This window comes from Hydra viridissima, unplaced genomic scaffold (genome assembly GCF_058129835.1).
Source record: "Hydra viridissima isolate aposymbiotic clone 2 unplaced genomic scaffold, HvirCarnegie_v1 scaffold_2, whole genome shotgun sequence".
NCBI lineage: Eukaryota > Metazoa > Cnidaria > Hydrozoa > Anthoathecata > Hydridae > Hydra > Hydra viridissima.
The window spans coordinates 9,869,605-9,893,328 of NW_028324301.1; the positions used below are offsets into that span (position 1 = coordinate 9,869,605).

Below are 23,724 nucleotides of genomic sequence, written 5' to 3' on the forward strand. Positions count from 1 at the left end.
CTTAAAGAATATCCCTAAAAATTTAAATTTGTCTGCCGTAATTTACGAATTTTGGCTGCCATGGCCACAACGGTTCTTATTATACGTTACCGACGTTTTATTCAATCACTAAATGCTGTGAAAAAATATTAAAATATCAATCTTTTATCGAAATTTAAACCGTGAAAATAAAATTTGGCCACACAGTTACAAGTTCCTGGATCCGCGCCTGAAATAATATAATTTACTTAAGTACTTAATAGATTTTGATTTACACAATCCTTGGCAAAAAGTTTATAGCATTTATTATTAGTCGTCAAAGAGACGTGATACGTAAACTTTTCTGAAACTTTTCTTTTTAATGACAGACATAATAAAACATTTTCACGGGGGGGGTTAACTTTAATCTTCAAAAGAAAGACAGTAGTTTTAAATATATTTTTAATATAAACAATTTTAGTTGTTTTAAAGCTCATTGTAGTATATAATCAATAAGAGAATTTTTCAACTTATTGCATAAAAATTTTAAAGGATATTCTAGACAATAAAGTAAGAATCCAGTTAAAACAAATTGGCGCGATAAATTAAACGCGATTGAATTCCCTAACAGTTAAATATTCGAAATCTTTGTTTTAAAAAATAAAGATTTCGAAAAATAGAATTTTAAAAGATAACTTTTAGACAAGAAAAATTATCATTATTCAAAATGGCGAGTATAAGCGATTTGTCGTATATTTTTGTACTTTCAACGTCATATTAGAACACTTTAAATTGATTATGAGACCTATGTTCTTATACGATTCTTAATCAGCATAATCATAAAAATAGGGAGGGGAGAAAGTCGAGTAGCGCCTGAACGACGATACCAGACGAGCATTGCGATACCACGCGAGATTTAACTAAAATAACGATACCAGATAAGAAATTAAATTATGGAAGCGATACCACACGATGAATTAAATTAAAAATGCGATACCGCATGAGAAATTAATTTGCAGAAACGATAGCACACGATGCGTTAAGTACAATACCGCTTCAACCTTTGGTTTCAGGTTTCATTTCTAAGTATACAGGGTTGGTTTTTTTAAAGCCGAGTTGAAAAAACCATCATTAAAACATCCATAAGTTCGCTCTCTCTTTCAAACTCGGTATTTAAATTATCTGGCGCATTGCACTTTACTTCTCAAAAGAAAGTGTAGTGCACCAGATTTTTGTAGATAAATATTAAAAAATGGCATCGAATATGATTTTGAATTCTTGCAAATCTACTTAAAACAAAAACAAACATTGATAATGGCTCCAAACATGTCAGCCAGTTTATGCAATTCTATATTCAACTCTATTTCATGAATTAAAATACAATAACACAAACCAAACCTAATAAAATGAAGAAAACTTTTAATCATTTCTATTTCTGATACCTGAAAGTTTAGAATGGGTCTGACCATGGCCACCGAGAGAGAGAGAGGGAGGGAGGGGGGGTGAACTTCCTCCCTCTGACATCGTTTGGTCTGACATCGTTTGTGATCTTTGTGTAATATCAATCACTGATTGAACGTGGTAGATAATATAGAGTATATTGCTGCGTGAAATACATTTTCTACTAGAAAAAGAAATCGGTCAAAAAATAAACAGTTCTTGTTCTACAAAAGGATTTTCCAAAATATTTACAAATAATGAACAGAAAAGTAGAACGCTTTAATAAACAAATTGGCCGCGTAAAGTTTGTTTTCAGCGTATCGTAAACCTTGCGAAAAATGCAACAAGTCCCAAGTTCAAGGTCATTTAAGAGTAAATTAAAAAGTGGTTTGCGAAGTAAAAACAACGCGAAAAAAAAACGTTTAGACGATATCAGGCGCTCTCATCTTTTTAAGTATTTGCTCGCAAATAATTGGGTTCAAAATGAGGGTTGAGGAGCGTTTTACAACATGCTGTTGCTACACCGTTTTCCTAAACAAAACAAAAACAATATTAAAAACCAAGGAATATTTTCGACAATTTTACAATAATTTTTTGATGACAAAAAGTTATTTGTCTATATATAAGGTAATTCAATAATACCTTTTAACAATAAAAATAATTTTTATTTTATATAAGAATGTTTAATGAACTGGAAAAATAAAAAAAACTTACGAACTAGTTTCTCGAGATTTTTGAAAAGGAGTTCTCGCAACAACACTGGGTGGCTTGAACTCCGCCCTTAATACGTAATGATCGTTTGCTTGCAAAACAGATAGTGCTTTTGGCTCACGATAGCGTTCAAGCGATAAGCGCTTCTTTATCTGAAGCCTGTGGCGATTACTAAGTTTCTCTGTAGGCAGCGTAATTGGAGAAATTACATCATCCTTTAAAAATATACTTAAATTGTTAAAAACATATATATTTATGTTAAAAACTTATACTAATATTAATAAAAACATACATTAACAATAATAAAAACATTTTTTTAATAATAAAAATATATATTTATAATGATAAACATTATACAATTTAAAGTATTCAAATAACATCCCAGATGTTATTAAGATAAACTTCCATATAAAGTCCATAATAATGAAAGTGATGTCAAAATTTAAAATTTGACAGATTACCATGGCAATATTTTCCGTTAATAAGCCACGTTTTGGAGTCGAGTTTACAGGAAAACATTTTTTAGAGTTTAAAACTTCATTCAGGTAAATTCGCATTTCTTGGAGGAAAGAAGGTTGCATCTAGAACAAAACAAACCCTAAAATTCAGCTCTTAATTTAAGACAATTTATGATAAATTACATACCATAAATTACATAATCTATTATACAATAAAAATATATCACAAATTATACGATTTGTGACAACGAAAATAAAATAATTTTAAGTTACAATAAAGACATACTTCAATAAAATCTTTGCATCTTTTCACAGCCTTGCTCATGTAAGTCGGACTTAAGTTATTAGATGCAAAAGACAAGTCTGAATATATACAAAATATAGTCTTCGCTGGGTAAGATTTATCACTGTGGTCCCATGTTAAACTTGAAAGGACAACCAAGTGATTTTCCTTAATTATGTTTTCCACTGAATAGGCCTACGTAAAAAATCACAAAAAATATTTGCAAAAAATTACGTCATTAGCAACAAACTTCTTAAATTAAAATGGTCTGTAATACAATTAAATATTGTTCACGGACATGATTGACATGGATTGATAAAATTGCACGATCACAAACCTTTAAACCTCCGTAAAATTTGATACTCAGGAACTGCTTTGATGCGTCATCACAAATATAAAGAGTTTGATCTACTCTAAAAAAGAGAAAAAACAACTGCTTACATAAAATGCATTCAGGGTTGTTTCATAAAACCAGATTTACTAAATTAATCTTAGTGTCAATATTATGCGCATAATCTAGATCTGGAGAAAAATCAGTGTTGGATTAAGACACAAAACTTGCATATTTAAAAAACCTGCCACCTGCACAAATTGTGAAAAATTATTTTGATAGCCATCAGTTGAATAGGTAAATTAAAGTATAAAATTTATTCGATAGTTCAAGAGAAAAAAACCTCAAGTTTTTAACAGGTAACAACGAAGCCTACCCTAGCGTATTTTTTTCTGGGTAAATCTTTATAACAAAACCTACAACATCAATTTCATTGTAAGGAATTTTAGCCATTCTGCTTAAGTCAGCTATACTGTATATCTAAAGGTAAATCATTTCGGACAGTTTACAAAAAACAAAAAACAAAAAAATCAATTACCAAATATCTTTAAAGAAAAAGAAAAATTAGTAGGCAAATATATATAAAATGGATTTATCATGCATTTGTAAAAAAAATTTGATTTACATACATACATACATACATACATACATACATACATACATACATACATACATACATACATACATACATACATACAAACATACATACATACATACATACATACATACATACATACATACATACATACATACATACATACATACATACATACATACATACATACATACATACATACATGCATACAGTTCAAATATACCTTTCAAATATCTATAAAATATTCAAAACTAAGAAATTTTTGTTGTTTATTAGTAATTATTCATGCACTCTATCATGCTGTACTAAAATCTTTGTTTATCTTCAGATATCATGAGTATAAAAAAATTGACATAATGATAGACTTATTAGATTTTAAAAGAGCACAAACTGTTAGTGGTCCTATATCAGGCACTAATGTTACAGAAACAGTAATGTTTGGTGTTTCAAAAAGCAGCTATAACATGGAAATTGGCCAGCCCAATATTTTCTTTTTATGGTAGAATAAAAAGCTAACACTATTTAAATACTTTATTAAACCATGTTCATCCTATGGTCTCGGTACTGCTTCTGGGAGGAAACACAATTTTTCAAGATGATAATGCTCCATGTAATGATAATCACTGCTGGGGAAGTTGATCTTCTTATCTGGCCACCACAGTCCCCTGACCTTAACATAACTGAACATTTACGGTGCATTTTAGAAAAACAAGTAAGAAGTTGATTTCCAACACCATCGTCTCTAAATGAACCAAGAGGTGTTTTATTGGAAGAATGGACAAAAATTCCCTTGGAACTAATTCAAAACTTGGATGAAAACATACTGAGAAGAATTAAAGTTTTAATTGCCACCAATAGCAGACCATTGCTTAATTAAAAATAATTCATAGAAAATTTTCAGCTGTTCCTATTATTTTATCCAACCCCTGTGTATATATATATATATATATATATATATATATATATATATATATATATATATATATATATATATATATATATATATATATATATATATATATATATATATATATATATATATATATATATATATATATATATATATATATATATATATATATATATATATATATGTATCTATAATATCTTTGAAATTATCATTACAAATAAATAATAGTATTGGAAAAAAAATAGTATAAAGAAAACCTTTCTGTAAAGAAAGTTTTGATTTGCTTCTTTCTCGTGCACAAAATATCTTGATGTATGTGTAGTGGATAACTAAACAAGAAATATCTTGATGAAAAGTTCTGCCAAATGATTATATATTTTGTTTATTGATCTTTACAAAATCTGGCAAACAAATAAGAGATCATCAAAAGCTACAAATGCAAATTTACTTTTATTTGATAGAGAAAAAAAAAAAGATCATTTCAATTTATCTTTGTTTCAATAGTTTAACACAAAAAAAACTTGAGTTCAAAAGGCAAATCATGATTATGGCAGATAAAAGTGAATTACCTGAACTTTACAACTTATGTGCTTATATCTAAAAACAAAGTAGAAACAGACAAAAAAAATTGAACTTTAGGTTTGTAAAAGCAACAAAAATAAATGTGGAAAAATTTGATGCCTGTTTTTTGCACTACATAAATTGTATATAGATAGCTGAATCCCCTCATTCCATTGTTCGTTAATATCACTTGTAGGTTTCCATACAGTTAAGATGGTATCTAAGTGACAAGGTATAAGGGGAACAAAGCAGAAAACTGGGGAAAGCGTTAAAAAGAAATCAACACAAATCACTTATGAAAAAATAAAAATACATTAAAAAAAAAGTTTCATTGAGAAGAAACTAACTTTGTGATAGACTTTGATTTTTGGGGCATTTACATTGAACACGAAATCGTTGCAGTTGCACAGTGGATCTTTCTTGAAACTTAAAAAAATACATCCTTAGATTTTTTGCTTTTCAGAGCAAAATAAACAAAAAAAACAAAAACAACTCAATTATGTAAAAATTATAAACTATTATAACATAAGATACTCTACTTGAATTGACACTTTAACAATACCTATGTGTGAAATTACTATGAAATGAGAAATAAATAATAATTATAAAAGTAATAATAATATTTGCAAAACAGAAAAACTTCAAAGTATTACTTTTACTTTAATCCTATGTAAAGATGAGAATATTTTTTTGTACTGTCATTAGAATTAGTTACTTCTCAAAATTTAAGAAAAAGTAAAATAGGTACCTCAGATTTTTTCCATTCCTCTTCAAATTTTCTTTTCAAATCACTTTGAAATTGTTCTGATAAGTTTTGTTTGTACTCAATAACAAGACTTTTTTGACTATCACTCAGCAAATGCTATATCATTGATTAAAAAAACATAATTTGTTTTGAAATCTTTATTGAACAGTATCTTTATTGATAAAATAATTTGCTTACAAATATTTAAATAGGAAACTTTATGAACCTCCAATGCAGTAGGATCAGGTGCATCATCTATTGCTTCAAAAATCTCTCTGCCACTTCTCAGCAACTTAATATTATGAATATTGATACTTTTTTTCTTTGCAACTTTCTTTTCTTCTAATAAATAAAAAAAAAAAAAAAAAAGAAAAAAGGTTTTACTTTTCTTTTCTCAAAAAAATTTGTAAACAAGTAAAAGGTTCAGGAAAAAAACTGAAGATTTAATAAAATGATATGAAAGGATAAATGAAATCCCAAAATAAATTAAAAAAAAACATTATCATTAGTAAACAATACAAATTACTTTTCATTTCTAACTCTCTTTTTAGCTGATCATAGAGTTGCTCCATTTTACTGCACTTTTCTTCTTCATACTTCTTTTTTACTTGTTCTTCAGCTACAAAATTTCGAAATAAACATCTTCCTCCCACTTTTTCCATCCACTAAATACATTTTTAAAATTAAATAGTTACATTTAATTTGCTGATCAACAAAATAAAAAGTATGAAAAAACTTTAAAAATTCATTAACTTTAATACTAATAATTAATAAAAATAAATAATAGTATTAATAATACCTGCATCGGATATTTCCTTAAAATAAGGACTTTAACACAGCCAACAATTCCTCCATCTGCATACAGAGATTTCAAGGATAATGGAAATGCTACTTTCTCTTTTTGATATCCCAACTTTGCATACCAACATGCTCTTCTGGTAGAATTAGCAGATAACTTCAGCATTAAAGTTTCAGAAATCTAGAAAAAATAAAAATTTCAAGTAAATACACCAGAGCTGGGTAACCGATAGTTTTTTAAAAATGAATATCCAATAGTTTGAGTTTTTAATCTGATATCCAATAGTCTGATAGCTAAAAAAAAATAATTTATAGTCCAATAATACAATTCATTTCCCAAAAAAAAAAATATTAGAACCCTTTTTTAATTTTTTTTTTTTAACCATTTTGAAAAAAAATCACACTTTTTGTTGGGTTTTTCAAAATTAAAAGAATTGCTATAGATTTACACTGAGTACAGTTTCTTACATACAAAGTTTAACAAATAAAGTGCAAGAAAAGCTAGATTGAATTTATTTTTTGAACATAAAAATAATCAGCGTAGTGAGCAAATAAACATTGTTATTGGCAATATTGAATATAAACAAGTGAAAAAAAAAACCATGTACTATAGCCATTATTATAGTAGTACCGTAGGTAAATATTATACATAAGATATAATGAGTATGACAGTGGAAAAAAGTTGCTCACTCGCAAAATTAAAACATCACTCATCTGCCCCCTCTCAAGTTTTCTGTGGAGCAAAGCCAGAAGCCTCAAATGCTGTCATTACAAATTTTAAATCTGTACTTGTTCACAAAAATTAACTTATTATACATTAAAAATTAGGACGGTTGAAGTCCAATATTTTTTACTTAATCTGATAACTTTCAAATATTGGAGGAAAATTTTTGCAAGTTTGATAGTCAATGTCCTATTGGAGTGATAGTCAATGTCCTAATTCATATATTACACCTTTTTCTTAATCTAATACTATTGGAACATTGAATATGAGAACTTGTATTGGTAGTACCACCTCTGAAATACAGAGATGAAAAGTGTTCAAATAAACTAGAAATAGAGTAAAACAACAGTAAAGAAGTTTTTTAAAAATTCTCTAAATAGTTGTAAAATTTTCTAAAAACTTCTAAAACCAACTATTTAAATTAGAATTTTGCAGTTTAATAAATATTTAAATATTTTTGGCTTTAACCTCAAGAGGAGGACATGCTTTTTCTGATCCAACAAGCTCAGCACCGTAGATACACAGCTTTGTACCAATAGCAATTTTCCCCTGATCCACAAACTGTGATAGTATTGAATCTAATGATGCTTTGATTTCATACCAGCCATCTGTAAGCCAAATTGTCTGAAAAAATTATTGCAAAATATATAGCAGATGTAAATTCTGTAGCATTAAAAGTAAAAAAAAAATATATTAATTTACTTGAAGAATTAATTTTATCAAACTTAGTAATTTGAAAATGTAATTTTTTTAAAAAATAAGTTCTTTTAGCACTTGGCAAGTAATGCAATGTCAAAGTATTCTAAACACAGATATAAATCCATGCAATAAAATTTAACATCTTAAGCTTTAATACCACAAAAGATACTTCATAAATTAAAAATAAAATAGCTTCCATAATAACACTTTGTAAAAAATTTTAACACAAAAAACTTTTTAACTTGTTTGGTGCAAACAACTCAATATCATATTATCAAATTATAAAGAAGTAAAAAAATAGACTTTGACATCTATATTTTTTGGAGAGTTTTAAAATTCAATTTAAAATTGATTTCCAACTTATTAAGATTTTCCACCAGTAGTTACTTAAATGACTTTAAAGATAACTGAGGGAGTATACTCTGTTAACTTCCTTTTTTTAAACACAAATTGTTAAATTTATCAATTTATATATATTACCTTTTTTTTTTTTTTGTTATTATTAGTCAACATCTATTAAAAACCTTCAAAAGCAAAACATTTTTTTTGCTGTGCAAATATTTAAAAGATTGTCAAGAAAGTAGGATAAATAAAAAATCTGAAAATTAACATTTTCTATTGAGATAAGCAGCAGTAAAGAAGAACAAGTTTGATTTTTAAAAGTTAGGAAAAAAAAAATCTTCAGCCTACATTTCCATATTCTGATCTGCAAGAGCTGACACACAGTACAATTCTTCTTGTCGGTACATCATCTCTCTCACAGATACACTTCAAACATGAGCTATTTAAAAAAAACCATTGCAACAATAAAAAAAACAAAAAAACATAACTAACTTGTTTACTTTGACACAAACCATTTTTCTCTCTCTTATCTATTTTGCATCTCTCTTATCTCATAATTTAAATGTTTAAAAAATGTACCGTTCTAAATTTTCAATTTCTTTATCGTATCTATACTTCAATTGGTACATAACATTTGATGGTGTTAAACATCTGCATTTGAAAAAATTATTCACAATATATTAAATTAGCTGATACATTTATACAAACTATTGTCTGCCATAATAGAGTAATTGGGGTGTAATTTTAACTAACCGTCCTGCATTTTGATCTGGGTACATTCTTTCATAACTTGCTAGTTTCCAAACAATCCATTTGTAGTGGTTTTCTATCCAAGCATCATTAATTAAATTTTTATCAATACCAGAGCAGCCCAATAAAGCTCTATATTTAAAAAAAAATAATTAGAAGTACTTTAAGGTAATTAGAACATAATTAAAAGAGAAAACGTATTAAAAAAGAATTTTAATCTAAATTAACTTTAATATTTTTATCAAAGACTATCTATAGCAAGTATTAAAGATTATCTATAGCAAATATCAAAGAAATCGATAGCAAATAAATGCCACAAGCACCATATATATTTTTCAAACAGCAACATATACACTTTAAGCATATTTAGACATGTGCAACTGTTGAAAAAGGGATATTATACTACTTTTTAAAAGCTGTTGAGCTTCTGATCAATTTTCCTTACTTTCATATTCATAAGTATATTCAAAGAAAAAGAAAGAAAATACTAACTGTTTGAACTCTGATATAGTAATATCCATTTCTTCATTAAACTGTAATCTTATTCCATCACCAACAATTACTTGTTTAGAGTGCAATACAGACCCACTAAAATAGTTGTCAGCATGGAATTGGAAATTTAATGAATTCAAGGGATTAAGATCAATCACTTGATCTTTGATTCCATAAGAATATAACTGCAATCAAGCGGAGAGAGAGAGTTAAGGGAGAATACAACTTAACAATAAAAAAGAATGATGATAAAAATCTGATATTTAGTTTGAAAAAATGCTTCTACAAAATCTTACTGATTATAACTGACAATCCTAGCTCTAAACTTCATTTTATAACATTCAAATCATTGAAAGTATTACCAAGGAAAAAAATATATATATATTAACAATAAAATATGCAAAAAATATTTAACTCTTACTTTTGCCCTTGACAGCTTTGTAGGTGCATGCAAGTTGACAAGAGATTTACAACTTTTTTTTTTAGATAGGTAAAGTCTTCCTATTTGCTTCTGATAAACAACATCTTTAGTTTCATTCTTAAAAAAAAAAAAACAGTTATAAAATGTATTTAAAGCATTTTTTATGAGGTTATATTTTGTTGGAAGTTTTGTTGAAATTTACAGTTTTCTTTTTAGCTAACTGTATAGTTTTATGTTTAAATGAACCAAGTACTCGAGTAAACTATTTAAGTAAAATCAAGTAGTTTTTTGTCAAGTTAAATAAACAAAAAATTGATATCTTTGAAAAATTTGTACAAAAGTTGTCAGGTTTTTGATATTGTATACAGCTACCCTAAAAATAAAATGCTACTATTTTTTTGGTTGACATTTTGATTTCTCGGTTTTGTCTTACCATATTTGCTGACTTCAATGGGTTTTGCAAAATATGTTGCTAGTAAAAAAGTTTTTTTTTTCACTTGATTTATTTCTAGGAGCTTTGCCTATATTTTTTACATTTATCTTGTTTTTTTTCATAATACTTCCAGTAATATTAAAAAAAAAACAACTAAAAATCTGAAATTTGGAAACATTAATTTCAACAAGGGATGAAAATATTGCTGAGTGCAAATATTGTTCCTAAGCTCAAAAGGCAAAGTAAGCAATAACAGCATTACTTTATGATTGAAAAATTAATTGAAATAATTTGAAAATAAAATTGGATTCAGGAGTTGAAAATCAAGAATAATGACATTCAGCTAATTGTAAGATGGAGAGATCTTAAAGAGCTTCATTCTTCAGAAACAAAATCACTTGTAACACTCAAATTTAAACTCTGATCATGTTAAAATCTTGCCAAAACCTATTGAAAGACAAAATGTTTCACTGTGTTTAAGAGTTTTTATGAAGAACTTTTAGCATCATTTTATAAACTTTTAAAACATGCAGAACTAAATGAAAGTGTAATTAAATGCATTTTTAAGAAAGCTTGTTGATGTCAATGACTAGAAGACTGAGACATTTGCCTTCAATAACTCTTTTATTTATCTCAAATATATGTCATAATGGAAGCTGTAGAGTCAGACTTTAACCACAGAAACTTCTAGCAATCTATTGTACACATAGAAAGATATGGTTTACTATACCAAACATTTGTTAACACATCACATGATTTTGTAAAGTTTGGTCCTGTTCTGACTGTCAGTGAAAATTTTCAGCCATGGTAAATATTTTTAAAAATATCTTGTCAAATATTTATATTAATAATTATAAAACATTTAAAAATTGAAGCTCTAACAAAGAGCCTATCCTAGAGATTTTTAAGTTAAGCGACTTAAATTTGTTTGTCTATTATCAAATTACTACATTATATATTATATTACCAAATAACTTTATTTGTGTCTGTTTTGTTTTAACTTAAATCATATCTAAACTAAAATGTAAACAATTCTTGCACTTTCTTATTCTTACGATAAAATTCAATAAAAAATTACAAACTAATGAATTTAAATATTGGCCTCCATATTTAAGTATGCAAGTAATAGGCCTGGGTTTTAGATAGCCATGACTAAGGATAAAAAATGTAAACTCAGTCACTTGATTTCAATTGAAGATAAAAATCATGTAAACAACTTGTAGTTAGCAAAATCTGAGCATATTAAAAATTAATTTTTAAGGTATAAATATTTTTTCATGCATTTTTTTAAAGCCTAAAGAAGATCATTGAGTTAAACACTAGAACCTTTTGAACACAAACCAAGTATGCTTAAAATTTTTTTGATAAACACACAATGTGTCATCATTAACTTAATGGAAACTGGTTTTTAAATCATCACAATTGTTGCAATAAGAGTAAGCAAAGGATACCTAGTAGCGATAATAGTATATTTTTTATTTTTTAAATGACTGCAAATAAACTACAAATTTATTTTTGAAAAATTTCCTTAAATTTTTAATTTTCTAGTTCTTTTTTTTTAAAAAAATTGCTGACTAGTTTCTAACCATCATCTATGTGACAAAACATTTCATAAAATTTAATAAATATATATATACTTTTTATTATCTTATATATATGTATATATATAATAAATATACACATACAGGATAAAAACCTAACTTCCTCTTCTTTTGAAATGGGCAAAAAGATGTCATCTCAGAACTGGTTTTCATTTCTGAGAAACTTTCAGTGGATGATGCTTTGGCTTTAAATGGTGTGGTAAATGAACTATTTTTCAATGGCTTCAGATTTTCATCAAAACTAACAACCTTAGAGCTGTAAAATACAAAAGTTAAAATTATTAAATCTATAAATAAATTTAAAAAAATGTAATTCACAAATTGTGAAGGAAATACAAAAGGAAAGCTGTGAAACAAGTTTTTAAATAGCACTTACCATTTGTCAAATGTATCATCAGGTGAAGTAAAAATAGGAATCAGTGGAAGCAAGAATTTGGCATCTCTATCATGCTCATAAGCTGATAAAAGAAGAAAGTAACAAATTAGCATCATAAAACAAATTGCCATTATGGCAATTAATAGGAATTTTATATAAGCATTAATGAAGTAATTGAGTTATACCATCAATAGAGGAGAATTTAATCTTCCTTTTATGCAGCTTTAATGATACTAAATCACTTTCCAGCTAAGATAAACAAAACTTTTGCAATCTAAAATTTGACTTTAAAAACTTCAACCAACAGTCTTTAAAAACTTCAACCAAAAAAAAAAAGTTAAACACTTACATAACTTTTTTCCCCTCTCTCAGCAACTGAAAAAAGGAAAATTAAACTAAAATCTAAAGTTTCACGTCTTTAACATGCAAAAAAGCAAAAATTTTTTAAATTGAAAAAAATGTACCTATAAAAATTTTGAAACAAAGATCTCTAGAAATCAAATACCCGAGTTTTTTTTGTATAAAGGTGGTGAAGTTTTTGAAAGAATGCCATAAACATTTTCTTCTTGATATACCTTTGCTGCTTGAAGAGACTTTTCGGAAATTTCTACTTTTTTACCAAGACCAGTTTGGAAACCCCCAAAACCTGTCATTGCATTTTCTTCTATTGTGTCATTTCTTCTTATAATTTCTTCTTGAAACAACTTCTTTGCTGTTTGAAGAGACTTTTCAGAAACTTCTACTTTTTTACCAAGACCAGTTTGAAAACCCCCAAAACCTGTCATTGTATTTTCTTTCATTGTGTCATTTCTTCTTATAATTTCTTCTTGAAACAACCTCTTTGCTGTTTGAAGAGACTTTTCAGAAACTTCTACTTTTTTACCAAGACCAGTTTGGAAACCCCCAAAACCTGTCATTGTATTGTCTTCTATTGTGTTATTATTTTCTTCTTGAAACAACTTCTTTGCTGCTTGAAGAGACTTTTCAGAAATTTCTACTTTTTTACCAAGACCAGTTTGAAAACCCCCAAAACCTGTCATTGTATTTTCTTCTTTTGTGTCATTATTTTCTTCTTGAAACAATTTCTTTGCTGCTTGAAGAGACTTTTCGGAAATTTCTACTTTTTTACCAAGACCAGTTTGAAAACCCCCAAAACCTGTCATTTTGTTGTCTTCTTTTGTGTCATTATTTTCTTCATCAAACAATTTCTTTGCTGCTTGAAGAGACCTTTCAGAAACTTCTATTACTTTGCCCACATTATTTTGAAATTTTTTTAATGAACTGTCTTCTGCTACGCTAGTTAAAACTTTAGGAAAATACTTTTCAGTAACTTTTACATTTTTACCAAGAGGAGTTTGAAAATTGCTAAAATATTTTATTGAACTGTCTCTCTCACAAAAAACATTTTCAGGAACTTTACTTAAAGTATTTTTGTCTTCTACAAACATTTTTATATGCAAAGATTTGTCTAAAGCTCTAGTTTTTGTATTATTAATTTGTATTTGTTGACTGTTAATATCCTCTGCAGGAATCTGCGTAAGAATATCCATATCTATAAATTCATCTGACAGTTTTGAATTGTTTTTGTTCTGTCTCACTTCTAACAAACTTGGTAATTTTTTGGTGTGTTTTTCTTCAGTCTCATTTTTTTGAGCTAACATATTCTGATCATGCAGAAAGCTTTGAAATCCTGTTTTTGTTATTTCATATGTTGGGTATAAAAACTTCTTTCCCCTTAAATTAGGATCTTGATGAGCCATATTGTTAATTGGAGTTATTTGATTTGAGCAAGCCTGTAAACTTTTATGTAAAATATTTTCATTATTGTCAGTGCAAATTGATTTAGTAGAGAGCTCTAAAGAATTGTTTGTGTTAAGCTTTAATGTATCTGATATTTTAACAGAGGAATATGAAAATTTTTCAATATGTTTATTTGCAATTTCTTTTGAAACATTTTCATTATTTAAAGCTTGAAATTTATCTACATATGGACAATTGTTTTGATTGATAGAAATGTATGCTTTGTTATCACCACAATATGACTCTTTGAAATCTGTAGTTGAGTTTAAGCTTTTTTTATTGGGTAAATTCATAAAGTTGTTATCACTGACATTATTAAGTATGTTAGAATCAGAAAACTTTGAACAATTCCAAACTCCTGTCAATAAAAAACCACCAGTCATTGGTGGAGATTTAAAACCACCAGTCATTGGTGGAGAAAGGAATTCTTTAACGTCATTTGTTGAAGTACTTGATAATTCACTGCAATTTGAAAACTCATTAGTTAAGTTCAAACACAGTCCTTTACTTTGTGTTTCCTTTTGTTTTAAAATGTCGTCTGCATGATTATGACTAAGACAGCTATTCTCTGACCATAGATTTTCATCACCATCCAGATTATACAAGGAAGTATTTTTGCAATCTTTAGATGAATTAAGTGAACCATTTTCTGTTTCATTTTGATATTTTGGAGAAGATTGGGATAAACTAATCAATTCATATGATGTTTCTGAGATTATATCTCTGTGATTTTTTTGTTCACTTAAAACAGATGGAGAAAGAAAGTCATCATTTTTATTTATTGTTTTTGGCAGAACTACTTTTAACTCTTCATGCTTACAAAACTTTGATTTTCTTTCTTTTCTTTCTTCTTTTGTCACACTTAAAGAATCTTTCCCTAAGGTAATATTTGTTGAATATCTATCACTTTTTTCAAAAACCATTGTTGGAGAGCAAATCTGGTTAGAAGTATTTGCATTAACATATTCTCTTGAGGTGTTTGAAGAATTAAAATCATAATCCATATCTAAACAATCAATTTGAGAAGAATACTTTTTTTTTTCTTCTGATTTGCCTTTGAACAGAGTTGGAGATGTGCTTGAAGATGAAAGATTTTGGTAGCAGTTATCAAATTCAGAGTATGATTTATTTAATCCTGCTTTTGCAATTAAACTATATTCATCTATTTTTGGTACATCAAATAGAACTCTTGCCACATTCTAACAAAAAATAAATATTTTTTATGCAGTTCAATTTTTCGTTTAACTTTATCATGATTTGAAAAATTATTAGAAAAACTTTTTTATGTTACCTTTTTAATCTCTTTTTTGATCAACTCATTGCAAGTTTCGGATTGAATACCTATGAAAACACATTTTTATTTATCACTACATATATATATATATATATATATATATATATATATATATATATATATATATATATATATATATATATATATATATATATATATATATATATATATATATATATATGTATGTATGTATATATGTATGTATGTATGTATGTATGTATGTATGTATGTATGTATGTATGTATGTATGTATGTATGTATGTATGTATGTATGTATGTATGTATGTATGTATGTATGTATGTATGTATGTATGTATATATGTATTTAGGGGAGAGGTGGGTAGACAGTGGGTAGGCCCAGACAATTAACATTTAGCTTAAACTTAATCTTAAGTATCACAAAAACATTTGTTAAATAAAGTCATAGCATATGCAAAATATCTGTCCTAATTAACCAAAGCAATCAGTTGGGAGGTAAAATATTGTAAGTACTATCAGAAAAACTATGTATCATCATGTTTGATTTACTTATTACTGTATCTAATTTGCATTTATACTTTTAACTTTTAATTAATTTGTGATCAAATTTAATTTACAATATTTGTTAAAAAAATTTTTTTCGTTATTTTCTAAATATTTTTATTTAAACAGTTATTTGTAAATGAGGTATAATCAGGTGGTACCGGACATGTTTGGAGGGTACCTCCATAGAATTTTTCATATAATAACAACTTACACATTTTTTTTTCAAAAATATGTTTTCTTACCAATATTTTTTGATAGGTTTTATTTTACTTTTTAGCAATGTCAAAAAAACAAGTAAAAAAGTCTATGAGAGATACATGGAGTAAAGAAAGTTTGAAGAAAGCAATAAGCATAATAAAAGAAGAAAAATTGTCAGTTAGATTTTCTTCTAAAAGGTATCAAATACCATGAAGCAAAATTCATGACAGGATAAAAAACTTTCATTTTGAAGTTAAGTTATGTATTATGGACAAGTTATGGACAATTTGAAAATACTTTTAACAATGAGTTTGAAATCAAACTGGTAGAGAGTATAAAAGACTTAGAAAGAAAACTGGCAAAAACACATAATTCTTACAATTTCAGACACAGATTACTATACCTTTAGCAAATATTAAACTTAATTTTTTGCATATTTATGACTTTTATAGTCTCACAATCCTGAATCTGAAAATGATCCCTTAATCCTGAAGGGTTAGGCAAATTGTGTTAAGATTATTCGTACCGCAGATTGTAATAACTGGGATGTCTGTGTGGCATAATGTAATTTAAATTATGAATGAAATATGTGCCCATTGCTTAAAAAAGAATTGAAAGTATGTATAAAAATTGTGTCTGGAACTACCCTTCTATTTTGAAAACTGTTGATTTTCTAACATAATTTATTTTATATTTTGTGCTTTTGTAAAGCACCCTATTATTGTTTTTTGTTTTTTATTCAATAAATAGGTGTTTCTACTTTCATTAAAATGTTTTTTTCACTTCATTTTCTGCTTGCATATGGGTAATATCTCTATTATTTTTAAGTGTCTGGGGTTATCTGCCTCCCTTAGTAACTATATAGACATTTTTAATAAAAATTTAATTTCAAATTCAAAATATTTTTGACACCTACAAACCTTTTGGAGGTGTTGCCATATCATCACACCATTCAAATAAAACATCATGGTCAAGCAATGCCTCCAATGACAAGTTATTAAGCCTCTTAAATAAATAACGACTAGAGAGAATAAGCAATAAGGTAAAAAAAACATCTTAAAAAAAAACAAAAAACAAAAGTTTTTTAAGTCTTTTACCTTTCTTCTTTTTCTAGATGCTAAAATTAAATAAAAAGCTGAAATATGATCATATTATTAATGCATAAGATAGTATGTACAAGTTGAACATTATCAACACATTACTTAGATATAAATTTTAATATTAACTTTGATAGTGTTAAATATAACCTCTACAATCTGAACAATAAAATAGAAGTATCATATTGCTGTGTTATCAGAAAAAATCTACTTAAAATTATTTAAAACTAAATCATGCTTTCATTTAAAACCAAAAATTTTAACTTTAACCACTTACATTTTAAGATTGAAGTTGAGAGAATATCAAATGGTGAGCATGAGCTATGAAAAATGTATTATTAGTTAAGAAAATATTTTTAATTACATACTTAGAACTTAAGTATTGATGTTGTAAATTTAAGTGATTTTTAAGATATGTAAGAAAACAATATAAAATAACATATCTATAATATTATAATATAACATTTAATATTATAATAAAAAGATTACAATACCTTATTCTTCTGCATGAAGATATCTTTTTTTCAACACTAATTGCAACCCGCTTTGTAGAACTTGACGAATCAGAACTAAATAATTTGTGATTTACTGATGATGACGTATTTGGAGTCTTGAGAATTCCACAAAGCTTTGGAGAACTAATTTGAAATGAATCTATAGAAGCAAAAAGAATAATAATCAAGTGCCCATAAGACACACAATTGCATATATATTAGACCTACTTTATTTATCTTATCTAGTAATAAGCTACACAAGAAAATTTATTGCTTTTCAAAAAAAACACAACAGAGCTTTTGTATATAGATTATTTAAAGTAAAAAAATAAAAATAAATAACTAATGGTTGACTAATTATTTATTTTATTTGAATGAAAAATTGTTCTTAGATAAATCCTACATAAAAATTTAATAAAACATGATGCAAACTTTTATGGAACAAAGTAGTAAAACAATAAAGTGAATCAATTTAGGAGTAATGAAAATTAATTTGTTATTTTTTTTACCTCTAATCAGTCCACTATTTAAATAAGTTTATATGCTATGTATGATATAATAAGTAATATAATAAATAACATAATAAAATAAGAATAGCTCAATTTTTATTTAAAACTTATTTTTAGCTGGTTGTAAACAGAAAAAATTTAAAGGAAAAATTTTATCTACTAAAAGTAAGAATAAGAAGTAAACCAAAAAACAAATTTAGATGAGCTTCATAAAGAAAAGGGATCTGAATCCATTATACTAAATAAAGGAATCAAATAGAGAAGTAAAAGCTGGTTTGGATCCCTATATAAAATGTAGAAATGCAGATGCAGGATATATAGCCATTAAAAATAAAGTTACTTAAAGAAACACACATTTAGTGGTCTTTGTATTTCTGAAAAACAAAAAAAAATCTGTCAGTTCATAGATGATTAAATGTCCTGTTTTAATTTTGATGATTGATAACATTTCTAACTTAGTTATGGTGTGTTTGAAAGTAGTGCAATAATAGCTTTTTCAACTTTCTATAACTTTTTACAAGAGTGTTAAAACCATCAAAGAAATTTAATGATAAGAGATATCATAGTATATCATAGGGGTATCGTAATGAATACTAATTTTGTTGCTTTTTTTAAGAGTATAATTTTTTAAAGCTATTATATATATATATATATATATAAATATATATATATATATATATATATATATATATATATATATATATATATATATATATATATATATATACATATATATATATATATATGAGTATGTGTATAAAGTTAAACATATACCAGATTTCAGATTTAATGCTAAAACTGCTGGAGATAAATTTAACAAGGATCCTTCTTCTTCCATATTAACTTGGGTAATAAAATTAGTTACTGTGTTTACTAAACTGTACTGACTAAAAAGATAGTTTGGTAATTTTATTGCCAAGTTTTATACTTATACTTGTATATATACATATATACATACTACATCTATCAGTACCCCAAAGTTATACATACACATACATACATACATACATACATACATACATACATACATACATACATACATACATACATACATACATACATACATACATACATACATACATACATACATACATACATACATACATACATACATACATACATACATACATACATACATACATACATACATACATACATACATACATACATACATACATACATACATACATACATACATACATACATACATACATACATACATACATACATACATATATGCATGCATACATTAAAGAAATGCAAGATAGATTAAGTGCACGACACGCAGTTAAAGCAGTTACCAGAGTTATTAAGAAACATCGTGCAAAAAAATATGATTTCACTTTCGATTTCTTAAAAGTTTTGCTTTTATAAGACTTTTAACTCGATTAATCGATTTCGAGTAATTTTAATTTTTCACGAATAATTTGATTTTAATTATTCGACCAAGCAATTTTAATTTCCTCGCTTAATTTTGTTTGTAGTGAAACTATTGTCATGTTTTTTTTTTATTGTCAATTATTCGATTTATCAGCAGAATTTGACTTATTCTCCAGTTAACTGCCAAATTTTTATCCAAAGAAAACGTGAAAATTTCTTGTGTATGTTTATTTGTTTCGGAAATAAAATATTATTGCATTTAATTGAACCGAATACTTCTTAAGCGTGGATTCATCAATGACGAAAAAATGGTTATATCGAAAGGTTTTTCAATTGTTTTATCTTGTTGGTATAATTACGAGCAAGCAGCCATGTGTTTTTTAATTGGAATTTAATGATCTGGAGTTAGAACATAAAATTCCAATGTAAAATCAATGTAAAATCTTGACAATAAAAAAATGAAAAAAGTTTTTGAGTAAGGAGCATATTTTTTGAGTAAATAAAGAAGCTCTTTTCAAAAAAGTGCGCAGGGAGATTTCCTTGGAACGCATTTTTTATAAATTTCTTTCGAATATATTGCAGTAGGCAAAAATAAAAATTCATTTTCAAAAAAGCATTTTTGAATCACAGTATGGTAGTGTCCTCCCCACTGAAGCTACCAACTTAAAGGAGTAAACGGAGGTGTTGGTAATAAATTTTTTTGCTAAAACTCCAGAAACCGTTGAGTGTAAGATCTGCGTATCGTTTCATTTTCATATCGTTGTCATACCGATATGATAACGGAAAAAAAATGATATGATATCGTTATAAAAGTTTTAACCGGTATTGTAGTTAGTTTAAATCTCGGTATATACCAGAACTCTCGTCATTCCGATGATTTTTTTTCCGGTATCATAACGGAATGATAACGATATGGAAATGAAACGGTACGCAGACCTTTAGTTGACTGAAAAGTATTTTAGATATTTTTAGGTTCATCAAAGGTCGTAAACCGGTCGTCTAATAATTATCAAAGAAGAATACCAAATTAGTATTATTTAAAGATTTCAACGTTTACACCATAACAAACAACTCTATTTACACTAAATTTTTAAAACTAATATTAAAATAATACTTCTAAAGATGCAATCGTTCCTAAAAGAAGTATGCGTTATCATTTTTAAACTTGTGGGCAGTGACATTTTGATTAACGTGAAGTAAAATAAAAAGTAAAAATAATTGATTTCGTTAATGTGAATAAAAACGAATATTAGGAATTATCTGAAGAACGAAAACTGAAATAGAATTGAATGTAAGCATCAAAAAACGAAAATAGGAATAGAATTAAGAATTATTACCGAACGAAAATTATTGAATATTAAAAAAATTTTAATACGATAGTTTTTTTTTTTTTTGACCATTAATTTACAAATTTTACATACTTGCTTTAAAATTGGCGCACATGTTAGACCATAACGATTATATTTGGAATGATTACAGAATGTATCATTGGACCACAAAACTGGTCACGTGCTTGCCATTACGTTAACTATAAACTTTTTCAAAAAAATTTGTGTCGTTAAGACTACTAATTGCTGTAAAATTTGATAGAAGTAAAATGTAAACTGAATTAGTAACTGAAATAAGAAGTAAAATTATTGAAATCATAAGAACTGAACTGAAATTTATTTCATCAGAACTGATCAAAATAAGTAAAATTAAAATTAGAAATTAGATCATGCTACAAGAACTAAGTAAAAATGGAAATTGAAATTATATTTAGAACTTAAATATCACTGCTTGTGGGTTTGCTTTTAATGACGTTCGCAAATTTGATTTTGATGTTTTCATGATTGTTCGCACTCACTGTAAATAAAGCTTAAGTACATTATTAATTTATTCTGATTACCTTGAAATATCTATTTTATACTTAAGCTTTCACTTACCTGCATCGTGTTGCACCTCTTTATAATAAATTTAATTTTGCGCCCAAGTTATATTACCAAACACTGACAAATCCGGAACAAATAATTGTGCGACAACTGATTTAAACTGACTTAATACGTAAAAAGAAATTTATTAAGTTAATTCTTACGAACTTCATCAAGTCCAATTAAGTTTATGAAATTGAAAAAAAAAAATCTGTTTTCCGACATTCTTCAATAATCTATTGAGCTACATATGTTTAACAGCGTTAAATAAATTCACAAAGAACCAATTTCAATACGCATTATGCAGAATCTTTAAAACCATGTTTCTGTATTTTCTTAGAAGTATGATTTGTGGACATGACTTTTTTTCCCTCTTAACGTTACAATATTTGGCCTACTTACATATTTGGCTTGATGATCTGCAGTTTCACGGCTCAAAATAAGAGACCAATTTCTTTAAATAAGCGTTCGTTTGAAACATGAAGTTATATTGTTCTTTTTTTTGGTGTACACATTTATAGTATGTTTTTGTGAGTGTAAAATTTCGAAGAAAAGATTTTTAAAATCAAGTTTATTAAAATTTTTTATCTATTTTCAATTATTTCTTCAGGACCATTCAGTGACAAGTGGGGGTGGGGGTGGGGGTTATTTTATTCAAAACTGTTTTTAGAAATAAGAGACTTCTATTTCAACAATACTTTTTGTTGAGTTTCAAAAAAAGCGACTAAAGCATCTTAAAAAAAAAAAATTAGTTGCCAGAATTCAAGGTGAAAGCTCTTTAAAATGTTTCCTGTTCAGATGGAGATAACTTTTGTTGAAATATTAAACAGAACGTTTCAAATAATCCATAACATTACAGGCTATCTGCATTTAAATACAAATTCTGCTTATTAAAACGAACAGATCATTGTGGGTATATCACTGAATCTGTAAATAGTCTAAATTCTTTACATCCTTTATCAGACAATTGTTCTTGGATCGCCCACCAACTTTTTATTGGTTTTCTTATTGCCATTTTGGATTGGAATGGTATGGAGACAAGATGATGGAATTCATATAAATCGTTTTGTAAAAATAGCGAATATACCCGTTTCAGTAAAGCATTTTATTTTTATCAACAGTTGATTAGAGTATTTTGCATCGTTCAAAAACTAAAACATGTTCTAATTTTTTGCATTTTAAAAGACAATCTTATAATCCGAAGTAAAAAATATGTAAGAACACTGTTATGAAAATAATAACGCCGGAATCTTTTTGTTAATTAATTGAAGAAAAAGGCGCTTGGATTAAAACGAAATTGGCTAATGTCTAAATCTATGCTATGTCTAATTTAAACAAGATAAAAGTTATTTTGTTGTTAATAGATTCTACGAATCAACTTTTTTTATAAATAGTTGAAAAAAAATAAAAAAATAAAAATAAACACACAATAATTTTTCCTTGTTTGGAAGCATGGTACAAGGACCGTACGTCCAAACAAATTGAGTGAGACTCTAGGCCAACTTACTTTAGTGCCCAAAGACTGCTGCAAATGAGAGGGCTTTCCAGTCGTCACACCTGTTGAAGAACTTTTTTGGGGGCTTAGTTTTTATTACTATTGAGTGGCTTTAAAAAAGTTTTAAAAAAATTTTCTTATTTATAAAATCAACTAAGTTTTGTGAAAAAAAAGTTTTTTTACATCGCTGAAAATTGATGGGCATTCAGTATGAGCCCTAGGCCAGAACACCCGTAAGGTACCACTAAAAAAAAAAGGATGACTATCCTAAATAATCTCTTGCAAATGAGAAAGGTAAGCTAAAGGCTTTTTGTTTATCTTATTGAAAAACGTTGCTTAGTTATTAAGTACGCACAAAGTCGTGGTCGCCAGCACGACTAAAGCGATTAAAATA

At 27.0% G+C, this 23,724-nt stretch overlaps 1 protein-coding gene across 8 annotated transcripts; it reads right to left on the bottom strand.

Moving 5' to 3' along the window:
- Positions 1 to 1,599: 1,599 nt before the first annotated feature.
- Positions 1,600 to 22,094, bottom strand: LOC145188824 (uncharacterized). Of its 8 annotated transcripts, none has more exons than XR_016449487.1 (32): positions 19,320 to 19,464; positions 18,037 to 18,196; positions 17,820 to 17,863; positions 17,543 to 17,562; positions 17,366 to 17,450; positions 15,720 to 15,769; positions 13,134 to 15,627; positions 12,978 to 13,003; positions 12,814 to 12,877; positions 12,629 to 12,710; positions 12,337 to 12,508; positions 10,219 to 10,335; positions 9,798 to 9,982; positions 9,309 to 9,437; positions 9,135 to 9,206; positions 8,904 to 8,994; positions 7,983 to 8,138; positions 6,792 to 6,971; positions 6,519 to 6,657; positions 6,219 to 6,334; positions 5,996 to 6,109; positions 5,595 to 5,673; positions 5,368 to 5,467; positions 5,256 to 5,283; positions 4,944 to 5,015; positions 4,307 to 4,518; positions 3,558 to 3,661; positions 3,188 to 3,263; positions 2,854 to 3,045; positions 2,571 to 2,690; positions 2,113 to 2,324; positions 1,600 to 1,929 (listed from the first exon to the last, which is right to left on the bottom strand). XR_016449487.1 is itself a non-coding variant. In XM_090077339.1 (32 exons), exons 2-32 carry the CDS (start codon positions 21,366 to 21,368, stop codon positions 1,917 to 1,919), a joined length of 5,514 nt encoding a protein of 1,837 aa, XP_089933465.1. In that variant the 5' UTR covers positions 21,369 to 21,770; positions 21,851 to 22,094; the 3' UTR covers positions 1,600 to 1,916. The 8 variants fall into 8 exon arrangements, 2 of the variants coding, with proteins under 2 accessions (XP_089933465.1, XP_089933464.1); XM_090077339.1 differs by lacking the exons at positions 4,307 to 4,518; positions 19,320 to 19,464 and adding exons at positions 21,347 to 21,770; positions 21,851 to 22,094; XR_016449488.1 differs by lacking the exon at positions 4,307 to 4,518 and having other exon boundaries at positions 6,191 to 6,334.
- Between the last annotated feature and the right edge of the window lie 1,630 nt (positions 22,095 to 23,724).